A 13,005-nucleotide genomic window follows, 5' to 3' on the forward strand; every position below is an offset into this window, starting at 1 on the left:
GTAATCACTTTCAAACTATTTATACCCACCGATATCCATGCACCCATCCCATCGTTTTATTAGCGCCCCAATACCAGCTGCGTGGTGGCTATCCCCAGTGGATTAGCCAGGATTTGTGTATGGGGTGTGTTAAGAAGCATGGCCCCCCCGTATTAAAGCGGGGGGTCCGGGGGTCCTCCCCCGGGAAAATTTGGATTTTAAGATGTAAAATAATGCTATTTTAGCAGTTTTCTGTATTAAATTTAAATATTGTAATGGTAAAAATTTTATTAATTTTAATATGAAATTTGTTTGAGTGATGAATAATAAATTAATTAAAGATTTGGTGCTAAGGGGGGAGGGGGTTTAAAACCCTAACCCCCCCCCCCCCTGGCTACGCCCCTGGCTATCCCAGTCACATTCGGACAAACTGCTATACTGCGGTACAATCATCGAGCACCATCGCCATTTTGAAACACATGACACATGTCTTTGAATGCTATGCAATGTGAAATGAATATCATAAAGATGTCTGCTGCTGCCATACATAAACATTCTAGGTAAGTACCGGCCACTGCTTTTAGATATAATAATAATATAAAAATTTTTAAGTGACTAACATCATGACTATCCTTCGTATTAGCATTGCTTGTTCATGTTTAACAACACTGGTGGTTCTTGTAGCCAAGCCGAGAATCTGCTTTCACAACTGCATATCTCTCCATACGTCGAAGCTAACACAGCAGTGAGTCTTACTGACCTGTAGTCATGCATTGAATTATTCTTTTTTTTTCCCTTATTTTATAGGTACAATTTTCAATTTAAGGTGATTACGTATTTCTCACAACCATTGATGCGAGGACCCATTCTCTTAACCTACTAAACTTTATTTGCAGGAGCTATTTAAATTAAATAAATGTTTATTTTGAGTTTTTTTCAACTACTTAGAATATTATTACATTTAATGTTATTTTATTTCATTATAATCTCTTGTATGTATTTGGTAATTTTCTTATTTGTCTTTTTTTGTAGTTTGTCTTGTCTTGTTTCTGTGTATGTAGAGCCAAACTAACACCCACGCTTATACTTCATGGATGCAATTTAGTTCGCAAAGTAGAGACAAGGGGTGACGTAAGCTGTACAGAGGCTTCTCTACACAGAAGATACAGCTGCAGAAGACACCAACAGATGGTTGTCTGTAACGATGGAAAACGTCGGGAAGATGACACTGGGCATTAAATACTGATGTGAGGTGGGGGAGGAAACTGGTACCTAACTGTTTCGAGGAGTGTAGCTACACACTATCTCAAAAACTATCAGTATTTAAAATAGAAAATTACAAAACAATTTTTCTTTCAAAATATATTAGATATTACTGTAAAGTATGTATCTACAGCTTGCTCAGTTAGGTAACATAAGGAATGGAATTGGCAGAGGTCTCTAGTAAAGTACTATTCCAGCATTTTCCTGGAGTTATTTTGAGAAACTATTCAAAACCATAATCTGGATGTCCGCTTGGGATTCAAACCCGAGCCCTCTGGACTGTAAGTCCAGTTATTCCCACAGCACCACTCTGTTGGTTAGGAACAGGATTTCTTAGTGTCTAACCACAAGTGTCATATTTACGTTAGATGTTGCTCAAATTAGTTTATTTTTGCTTCTCCTCTAAAAGCAAAAACCAAGAAGTACTGGTCCAGAACACTGTATTCACATTTGGCAGAACATCATTTTGTTACAAAAATCCTGATTTCATTAAAATAATTCCGAGAAAATGCTAAGATGGTTTCTACCCAAGTTGTCTTTATTTGTATTGCTCTATGACACTATGACTGCTTCTCTCACAACCTCACAACTGACGAGTTGCATACAAAAAACTGAGTAATAGTAATAATAAATATATTTATGATGAGTTAACTGTCATGATATAGGCATGCAGATACAAATTATTATATGCACTGCATTGCTAATTCTGATTCCAATGTCTAAAGAATGGGTACACTTTATGAATGAAGTGTTGCCTCAGAGGAACTTCCACAATTGTTCTGATAGAAGGACTTGGACGTCACATAAGAACCCTAGGCAATGCGCGTCATCAAAACCCACAGCCCTTCCCTGTTGCACAGCAGAGTGAAACACCGTCGTGAGCGCGTGCTTCATGCGACAAGAATGTACGAGAGTACCATTGCTGCGAAGTTACTGCTGCTGCCGTACCTTGGAAGTGAATCTGAAGTGGTTCGACACGTACGACCTCGTTTGGCTTCGTGATCACCATCGATGTTAACGGCGTGACAAAGGAGTACTGAAAGCAAAAGAAGAACGTAATATTAGTAGCTCGTTGAATATTTCTCAAAGTAAACTATATTTTCTGGATAGTTTTAGTTGCAAGCAGAGACCGATTTCATTCTAAAAGTGCTACGTACCATAAAGATAAAATGTAAAACATTAAAAATTGAATCTATCTGTATCTATCTAACCTGTAATGTTGGACATGAAAACTATTGGTTGCGAATATATATGATTACCTTTAGTAAATAACTATCTTGAATGCAAAACTGTGTTGAATGTAGAGTGACCATATGTGAAGGATCAGCTTAGAATACAATTTGGACTTGAATACATTATATTGTGTCCTTCCTCCTGTCCTTGTGTCCTTCCACTCCCGAACCCGACATCAACAAACTCAACCGAATGACCTCACAAGCACCATCTTGCTGACGACCCGCAGGGCCACCAACCTCTCCACTGCACATGTCCTACACGACACATTACATGCTTATTGGTGACTGATGTGGCGCCCGGAGGAACGGGCTGGTACCTTGAGGGCGAGCCGCAAGGCCGTCCTCTTGCGGTCGAGGTCGTGTCTGCGCTCGGCGCCGCGGTCGAGCAGCTGCCGCACGGTGAGGTACGCCCACAGGCGCTCCGTGAGGCCCGGCTTGAAGCCGCGCCAGGGGTCGGCCGCCTCCATCCCCGACAGGCCCACCTCGCCAGGGCCGTCTGCCCCGCGGAACGAGACCCTGCCGGTGACCTCCGCCCCCGGCCGCGCCAGCCGCCCGGCCACCACCAGCTCCGAGCCGCGGAACAGGTGGGGGAAGTGCGTCTCCGTCAGCGACCGCCGCGCCACCTGTCGGCGCCGTCACACGCCACACACCTCCCAACCACAATGTCACTTTAAATACTGTTTCCTGCTAACTGAAATAATTCAGACGTGCTATCCAAGACTCGGGCAGTAAAATTAACATTGCGCCAAATGAATTCACGCAATTTGAAGACATGCTATGTGAGGAATTGGTGTAATCGTAATCTAAATTCAATGCCGGTTTGCACACTTGTTACTTTAAGCACATCTCTCAAACAAATTTGACATACGTGTTTCACGTTTACGTATTTACTTATGATTTGTTTTAAACAAAATCATCCAACAACTGATGTTTGTTTACTATTCTCAGAGATTTTTGTGGGACAAACAATTTCCTTTTGAAATGTAACTGTAAAGGAGAACTAAGTCTCGCGGCTACTCCTCCGCGAAGTGCGGGCCGAGGGCCGCCTACCGCGTCCTCGAGGTAGTGGAAGGTGACGTTGGCGAGCAGCGGCGAGGATATCTGCCCGTAGAAGTCCTGCAGCTGCAGCGAGGCGTCGGCCGCCTCGTAGACCTTGCGCGCGAAGCCCGCGTTGCGCAGCGACAGCGTCCTCAGGAAGCCCGCGTCCACGTCCTCGCCGAAGCCCAGGGCGAAGAGGGACGCTCGCGGGCGGCGGTTCAGCCGGCGCGTGACGAGCTTGGCGATGTTGGCGGCGTCGGTGCGGCCGCGCGTCGGCCGGCCGTCCGTCAGCAGGACCAGCATGCTCTCCGGCCGCGGCCCGTCCCGCCTCTTCCACGTTCTTCTGCCGAGACGAGCAAGTTTAAAAGCTTTTTGCAGGGCATCATTTAAGTTAGTTGCTAAAACACACAGACACACACACAATTCAATCACTTTTCCATGGGTGCAGTTGGCAAGAAATTACTAAAAACCCACTTAAATATAGTTCAAATCAAGTTACAAATGGGTACTTAAAAATTATGAGCTGATGGGAGTGCAGTACTAGGTACAAACAAATGTGATGTATCAGTTTATATCAGCAAGCTTACATTAAAGGAATAAATTACACTTGCAATAGCATGTTTAGCAAGTAAGCTACCAATGACATGCTTAAACGTGGTCAGAAGTAGGACATCTCCAGAATGGTCGTAACACTGGCAATAATCAGTTACAAGACTGCACCTGTTTTTGTACGTAACCACTAGTTTTATATTTTTCCAATAACCAGTTTAAATTTTAATGTGAATATTAGATGAAAAAGTAATTTAACTACAAATATTCAAGCATGTTTGTTGAATTCATGCATATTTGTTGAATTAACTCTAAAAGAAGTTATTTATAAACAAATTGAGTCATCACCCAAGATTTTTGGAGCCTACTATGCATAGATGTCTTGTCATTAATTCTCTACATAGATGTGATGTAAACCATTAACTTGCCTTTATCTCTGTTCAAAGAAAATTTACCCAGCAGGTATTTATGTGTATAAATTTGGAATGTAGAAATAAGGTAATACAAAGTGCATTATCAATCAAAGACTCCAATTTATTTTTATAATCCATTTAGTCCACAAATTTTGTTTAAAAAAAAATACATCATTAAATTTTGGTGTTAAACAATAATATTTTTGGGTATTTTGGTTTGAGTTTTGTTTAAAGACAGTTTTATTTCATGGCTTATAAGTAGAGACAAGATATTTCAGGTTATTGTTTTTATTTTTATACATTGTCTTTATTCATAAAACTAGCGTACTATTTAACAAACATGAAACTAAAATATTTCTTAACTAGCGACTCTCTCCAACTTCACACGTCTGCAATCTACGAGTGTGGTGTCATTTACATTTAATAAGTACCTACTTACAGGCATCAAGTACTCATTTTACCAAAAAAAAAAAAAAGTCCTATTTTGATTGATATATGAAGCACTTATACAATAAAATAATTTGTAATAAAAATGTCAATGGAATTACTCAGAAAAATAAAAAAAAAAAAGGTCTGCATGTTTTGTGTTTGAATAATGGGCCAACGTCAAAAATGTAAAAACTGGTTGTTAATAAGAGATGAAACAAAATAATATTAACTTTTTCCAATCCATCTAGTTTGTACATTTTGGTACAAAATTCTAGTTGAATAAATTACATTCAATGAATTTACCACAATGAAAGATATAATCATTGTAATTTGAGTTAAATTTTGCACATTGATAATTTCTTTCATGTCGTTAGTTACATTTAGATGCTAAATGAAGAAATAACTTTCATTTCAGTATTATATGCTACGCTGTGTTATTTCGGTTTTACCGCAATTCAACTCATAAACTTGTCCCTACTTAAGAGGCATTTTGGTGTTACATGGTGTAGGTATTAACTAACATTATTTGTGTATTGACTCATGTGTCAGTGGTACAATAGAGTCTCGATTAACTGAGCTGCAACATCGGATAGGGAAATTCTTGGATAACACGGACATAATAAGAGAGTACACTTGGTTTTCATTTGGCGCGGCAATATCATTTTACGTTCTGATGTTTTTCCAGATTTTCTTCCGTGTTGATTCTTTTACGTCACTCCAGGATTTGGCCCATTTAGGTTTTTTTTTTTTTTTTACGCTTTCAACAACAGTTGGATCATTTTCTAGGTCCTCAAGCAAATGTTTCAAAAGTTTTTGTTGGCAATGGCTCAAATAATACATAATATTGGTTAATCGACGCTTTGTTAATGCAGACTCTACTGTATTTAGTTTTAGTCACAAAATGTGATAGAGAGGTGCAGTGGTGTAGCCAGGATTTGTGTATGGGCGGGTGTTAAGAAGCATGCCCCCCCCCCCCCCCCCTGTATTAAAGCGGGGCATCCGGGGGTCCTCCCCTGGGAAAATTCGGATTTTAAGGTGTAAAATAGTACTATTTTAGCAGTTTTCAGTTCTTAAATTTAAATATTGTAATGGTAAAAATTTTATTAATTTTAATATGAAATTTGAGTGATGAATAAGAAATTAATTAAGAATTTGATGCTAAGGGGGGGGTTTGAACCCCTAACCCCCCCCCCCTGGCTACACCCCTGGAGAGGAGACGGGCAGGGGAGAAGGGCGAGGAGGAGGACTGCCCTCACAGCCGTGCGGCTCCAGGATGTAGAGGTACTCGATGGCCTGGGACACCAGCTGGGCCGTGGCGGGCACCACCATGTCTGCCGCCAGCTTGCGCCCGCCCCTGTAGTAGTCGCTGGGCCTCCGCAGGGGCACCGCCAGCTCCCGGGGACTCCACACCTGCCACAGCACCGTCAGCCCAGGGAAACCCTAGCAAAACCTCGCAGGTTAATACAAAGAGGTAATGTTTCCTATGCCTCGTGTCACGACCATGCAAGGGAGCCAGAGGCTGGGCGCACACGATGCAATGTGACGCAGAGCGACACCCCACAATGCACGTGGGTAGCTAACAGTCTTGTTGTGACAGCTTAACGCCATCTCCTTGCGACAGTTAACGCCTTCTCATTAGAGCTACCTCAAGCTCCTCGCGCCAGCTTTACACCGTCTTCTCGTTACACTACTTCTTCCCAAATTCTTGAAATCAAATTGTTGTCCGGACACTCCTTGAAAGATGGATAATATAAAAAAAAAATATTTCCTGCACTAATAAAATCTGCGTCTAGCTTCATACCGAGGAAAAATCAATTAAAATACTTTACAAGTGCATATTTACTCAAATCAAAGTAACATTAAAAAAACAGTTTCCAACTGGTCAGCTACAAACACCTTTCTTGATAAATGTTTCATACTCGCACATGCACAGAACACTGCAGCCATCAGACAGTCTGCTCACGATGAAGTTGAAGCAGTTATTCGATGTTGTCGCCTCGTATCTGATCGCGACAGTTTTGTGGCATCGTGCCGCGTCTGATTCTGTGTTCACTGCTTTTATATAAATACATGGAGGAAGTCAACTACTGTTAGACAAACTGTCGCATCGAGTCGTACCTAATTCTGTGTGTACCCAACCAAAGACATTGTATAATTAAAGACACTGTAGCAATATCTGTATGGACTGTATTTAAGTCACACAGACTGTTTGCACACGCATCAAGGCTTGCCAACATCAGTGATGCTAAACTGCAAATCACCTGTTTGGCTATATAGTCCAATTTTTTTTAAACTACTTATCCCAATTTGTTGGCATGTCAAGGTATAAATGATGTCTCCCAAACCTTCTGTACCTTGTTACATCACAGATTTACTAACAGGCTCTGGTCTGTAAAGTGCCGCGAGGAAATTAATTAAATTTTCATGCAGACAACTACAACTGTAGTGATAATCACACCAGTTTGCAAGTGCTGACTTCAAGAAGTAGCCAGAGCTAAGTCCTGTGCCACGTCAAGCCAAAGTGCTGACTTCAAGAAGTAGCCAGAGCTAAGTCCTGTGCCACGTCAAGCCAAAGTGCTGACTTCAAGAAGTAGCCAGGGCTAAGTCCTATGCCACGTCAAGCCAAAGTGCTGACTTCAAGAAGTAGCCAGAGCTAAGTCCTATGCCACGTCAAGCCAAAGTGCTGACTTCAAGAAGTAGCCAGAGCTAAGTCCTATGCCACGTCAAGCCAAAGTGCTGACTTCAAGAAGTAGCCAGGGCTAAGTCCTATGCCACGTCAAGCCAAAGTGCTGACTTCAAGAAGTAGCCAGAGCTAAGTCCTATGCCACGTCAAGCCAAAGTGCTGACTTCAAGAAGTAGCCAGAGCTAAGTCCTATGCCACGTCAAGCCAAAGTGCTGACTTCAAGAAGTAGCCAGGGCTAAGTCCTATGCCACGTCAAGCCAAAGTGCTGACTTCAAGAAGTAGCCAGAGCTAAGTCCTATGCACGGAAGCCTTGATTGCGAGCGGTACGAGGACGAGATGCCTGACCTTGGCCCGGGAGGCGAAGAGCACGAGGCTGAAGGAGTCGCCCTTGTTGAGGTTGCGCAGGATGGTGCGCATGGCGTCCTTCACCTGGTCCAGCTTCGCGCCCTCCATGGAGCGGCTGCAGTCCAGCACGAACACCACGTGCTTGCGCAGCAGGCCCGCGCCGCTGGGCGAGAAGAAGTGCGCGAAGTAGCCGTCGCTCGCCTGCAACCCACCGGAGCGAGCGCCATGGGTGCCGACCCTCTCCCGGGTCAGGGGAGCCGATACACCTCATCATGCTGGGTTTCAGACATGCAGAGAGGGTAGCATACTGTAAAACGGAGTGAGTAAAAACATCTAGTTGAATAGAAACGGTCCATTCAGAGAACCATAAAAACCCAATTCTTCAATATAAATCACTAGTGGCATGCATTTTTCGCGAATAAATCTGAACGCCTATTAGACTGCAACAAGGTATACGCGCATCAGCAGTTTTTCCTTGTGATTGGCGGCCGTCTGCGGGAGAAGTAGTTGCCTTATTTGGCTGAGCCACTCAGGACGCATTTTTTTCCGCAATGAATTACTGTGATTGGTGTTTTAACAATCGGCATCTACCTGAAAGAATCTCACCCAATCATGAAACACTGACGATGCTACAGTGTTTTAACTTTCAGCTAGTCTCGGAATCTTTTCGCGAAATATGCATGGCCCTTTCTCGTAATAGGTAATGTTGGAAAATGACTAGAAAAAAATCTATTTTTAAATTAATGATTTTATTTGTAAAGACTTTTTGAGCAAATGTTTCTATTCACCCCCGTTGTTTCTATTAACCCCGTATTATGGTATATTGTGCGCTTTGTTTGGGGATTGGCCAGCAATGGCAGCAATGGATGCCGTGAGTTAGCTCCCCCCCTCTCGTAGATCTAGACTTCAACTAGTTAAGTTGGGCCCAGGTAAAACCTGCGTAGACACTGGGAAAACCCTGGTCTCATTCACGCGGGGTTGAATATTGCAAGCATGAAGCAGGCAGGTTAAATACAGGACAAGAAGGATGGTCCGGAAGAAGAAAGTGCGGGCCAAAGTCACCAGTTCACAAATGCAGCTTCCTGTCCGAGGAGCGTACGAAACTAACATTCAACACAATGTTAATGATAGGTTTAAGCACTACTAGTGCCGTTAGTTCGCAGGCCACTGCAAGCTTCACTAAGACGACGGAGAATGAAAGTATGTTGCCCGATTTATCTATATAACCATGGTCTGGTTTTATACCAGTGGTGCATGCACCCTTGGTGGAGAGCGGATTCATTTGTTGCCCAATGTCTGACAGTCAGCATGTGTGCTTGAAACTGTGGGAAGGAAAATGGCGTTGAGCGGATATTAATAATACTTATCATAAGTTAAATTACGTCAATCGTGAACTGGCGCATCGGGTCTCGCTTCAATAGAGCGGCAGATCGTATTTCGCCGGTAAAAGGCTGTTGGCACTTAAAGAAATGATCATATCCGTCATTGCAATTCCGCTCTCTCACCTGACGAGAACCCGACCGCGCGACTGTGTGAGATCACGCGATTGGCCTATATGCATAAACAACACATGGCTAACAGGCCTCTTGAAGCGTGCCAGGGCTTACAGTCAGAGATGAGAAAAGGATACAGAGGAAGCATTAGCCATCCGACGTGAAGCCGATCTCCCCCTCCCTTTGTTTCTTTTTCCTTCTGATTTTCACTAACTAATGTGGCGGATGTTCATTTATATTTGTATCAGCTGTTCTAGCCTGCTTTTATTAATGAATGTAGTTAAGCTGTTCAGAAGACAATTATATCAAAATATTACTGGTTATAATTTTTATATACTAAAAATCCAAAACTAATCTTCATAATGCAAATGTAATGATATGAGTTGTCTTTTTCTCCAATTTAACCCCTAATACAGGTACAGCAGATACATTTTTTGTAAACAAATGACCACCATATTGGCAAGTGTAGTATACTAAATTCCTTTTTCTCTTTTGGCTTAACTACTCCCATCTATAATCGGACTTTATGCTCCATCTATATATTTTCATATCTCTGGTACGAGTGGCGGCCTATGAAAGTGGAGACCTCGGGCTTGGCTGTTGCCATCTCACTCACTATCTACCATTTATTGCCAACATATTCTACAAGTATCTGTCACCAGCAATCTCCACCCTTATATAACTTACTCATTAGCTCATACACATCAATAATTTGAGAGCTTTTGAAACGACTAGAAACTGGAGTCAGGAATCAACTTACGTGGCATACAGAGCGCAGGGAAGACAACTCCTCTGAAACTGCTACCGGCGGGATTTGAACCCACGAACCTGAATCACATTCATCTGTACCTGTATTCTCCCACCATGCGTTTGAAATTGCCCTCAGCATAATATATCACAGCACAGACGAACACAGCGGACTGACAATGATGAGACAGTTGCAACAAGAAGAGTGAATACAGGCAAAGAACAACTTGGACATAACAGCAACAGAGGAACCCAATGTCGACAGCTTGTTTTTCCATGTATTTGTGTATTAATATTTATTTATTTATTTTTTTTGGCGTGATGTCTAATAAATTGATGAATGCCGGCTGCACGCATGAAAAAGTGTCCTGTTACGCACATTGTCTCGTTACGCACATTTTCCCGTTACACTGTGTCCCATTACGCTCATTGTACGCTTGTGCCGCATCTATCTCTCTCTCTTCCACTCAATTGGAACAACTATCGATTTGACTTTTTCGAGGCACATTAAACTTGAAACACTCCTATTCGTTTCCTACTTTTCTTATCATAGTCCTATCTTAACAGATTGGAAGAAGTTAAATAGCAAACATGTATAAAAGTTATAGTTAAAATAATCTCTTCGTTAAAGTAATAAACATATTTGAATTAATGAGTGCAAATGAAAGTAAATTTATCAATTGAATTGTAGATTTCATTATTTCACTCCTTCTTTGTATCCATACAAAATAGCGATAATTCAATTTAAAATGATTCAATTTTATTCGTAAGAGTATGCAATCATTTCATCAATGTTTTGTTATGACGTCACGTTAAACTATCGTCCGTGAACCGACTTCACAGACAACCAATTTTTAAATTTTTTGTGTGGTTTCTCCACGAGCCACTGTTAAAACCAGCAGTGGCGCACGTCCGGAAGAAGCCCCGCGGAGGCAGGCCACGCACCAGTATCTGCTCCTGGTGGGAGATGCGCTCCACGTCGTACAAGAGCACCAGCTGTCCTCGCACGCCCGCCCCGCGCAGCGCCGCCTGCTCCTGCGGCGAGGCCTGCCACTGCACCAGCGCCGAGTTGTCGTTCGTGAACTCCAGCCGCACCTGCGGGTCGCTGTCTGCAACAGCGGCACCTTCCGGACGTCAGTACAGTTCTGACGGGAACACCGAGCGTGAACATGTGAAACGTGGGAAAGGGGTCGTCCATTAATCACGTGACTTTTTTTTAGCAAATTTTAAACCCCCCTCCCCTCTCCCCTGATTTGTGGTGAGGTTTTAGACTTACCTGCCCCCCCCCCCCCCCCCCCCAAAATAAATCATGTGTATTTTTTTGGTACAAAATATTTTTTTTAAAAAATTTCAGAATATCATCATTAAATATAGTTATAATCTAAATTTAATTCTGGAAAATTAAGGACAGTGATAAAAATGTCCAGACACACATTAAGGTTGCAGGTATTATTCTCAGTGGCATAAAAAAAATAAAGGAAAGGTTTATATGTGACTTACGCATGTATTCGGCGCCAAAATCACAGTCTTGCTGGCGACTGGCGAGCCGAGCCGGGTGGTTCATGTTGCGGCGGGCGGGGATATTGTTGCCTGGCCATGGCGAGTCGAGGTCACGTGTCGCTTTTCGGTTTAGTAGAAATCGGGCGAAAAAATAAATACACGTGATATCTCGCTACACCCCGCCTCCCCCCTTATGATATTTCGTGATTTTTTCCGACCCCCTCCCCCCCTTTCGAGCCTCACGTGATTAATGAACGATCCCAAATGTAACCTGATAGAAAATGGCAACACTGTACTAAAATAAAAACAGACAGAACAACTTTTATATATATATATATATATACACACACACACACACACATACACACACACACATATAATGATCCCCCATATCTCACCACTACACAAGTTCTTTTGGCCTTTCCGGCAAGCAGGTTGGTAGCTAAGCGTGGTTGGAGTATAGGTGTGTATCAGGGCAAGCCCTATACACTTTAGTCAAAGATCATTGTTGTAAAATGGTGGCATGCATCACAGCTGTTATAGCAACTGTAGCCATGGGCAGTGGCGTAGCCAGGATTTGTGTATGGGGGGTGTTAAGAAGCATAACCCCCCCCCCCCCCCTGTATTAAAGCGGGAGGTCCAGGTGTCCTCCCCCGTGAAAATTTGGATTTTAAGGTGTAAAATAGTGCTATTTTAACAGTTTTCGGTTCTTAAATTAAAATATTGTAATGGTAAAAATTTTATTAATTTTAATATGAAATTTGTTTGAGTGATGAATAAGAAATTAATTAAAGATTTAGTGCTAAGGGGGAAGGGGGTTGAACCCCTAAACCCCCCCCCCCCTGGCTTCGCCCCCTGGCCATGGGCACATCCCGAAGTAGGAAGAGTCAGAAACAGTATCTAATAGTAGGTGCCGACTGCCATTTTGGATTGTGATGTCACAATGGCCATATTGGGTGATCTTGACCTTTGACCTTGACACTGACCCTGATAGCAATATTAGAGGCCCTTGACCCCGGCCACCATCTTGGATTCCCCTATTTGGATTCTGACATTTTTAATTCCACCATTTTTAATACTGTACTGCCATTTTGAAATTTGATTTCATTTCCACCATTTTGCCACAAATCGGGGCATGGTTCACTATTGAAATCTACCATATGATGCCAATAATGGCAGGTCTGTTTGTACACGTAGTAGTGTAAAATTTATAAAATAAATTTTATTTGTAAAAAGTGTTGTTTTATTTTTTGAACCTGGAAGCTAGACTTTTATGGTAAAATTTTAAAATGAAGTGTTATTGAATTAAATATGTTGAGCCATTTTAAAGT

General features: G+C 42.3%; 1 protein-coding gene across 7 annotated transcripts in view; it reads right to left on the reverse strand.

The window, feature by feature from the left end:
- Nucleotides 1-13,005, reverse strand: part of LOC134532078 (inter-alpha-trypsin inhibitor heavy chain H4-like) — a 60,026-nt gene that overhangs the window by 11,818 nt on the left and 35,203 nt on the right. For 4 of the 7 annotated variants that reach the window (XM_063368286.1, XM_063368282.1, XM_063368285.1 and 1 more), the window contains exons 7-12: nucleotides 11,120-11,283; nucleotides 7,935-8,135; nucleotides 6,163-6,316; nucleotides 3,528-3,913; nucleotides 2,795-3,100; nucleotides 2,191-2,278 (exon numbers count right to left, since the gene is read on the reverse strand). In XM_063368286.1, the coding sequence (XP_063224356.1) occupies nucleotides 2,191-2,278; nucleotides 2,795-3,100; nucleotides 3,528-3,913; nucleotides 6,163-6,316; nucleotides 7,935-8,135; nucleotides 11,120-11,283 (1,299 nt within the window). The remainder of the gene's footprint in view (nucleotides 1-2,190; nucleotides 2,279-2,794; nucleotides 3,101-3,527; nucleotides 3,914-6,162; nucleotides 6,317-7,934; nucleotides 8,136-11,119; nucleotides 11,284-13,005) is intronic. The other 3 variants (XM_063368287.1, XM_063368288.1, XM_063368284.1) reach the window with 3 other exon arrangements.

Source organism: Bacillus rossius, chromosome 5 (assembly GCF_032445375.1).
Source record: "Bacillus rossius redtenbacheri isolate Brsri chromosome 5, Brsri_v3, whole genome shotgun sequence".
Taxonomy (NCBI): Eukaryota; Metazoa; Arthropoda; class Insecta; order Phasmatodea; family Bacillidae; genus Bacillus; species Bacillus rossius.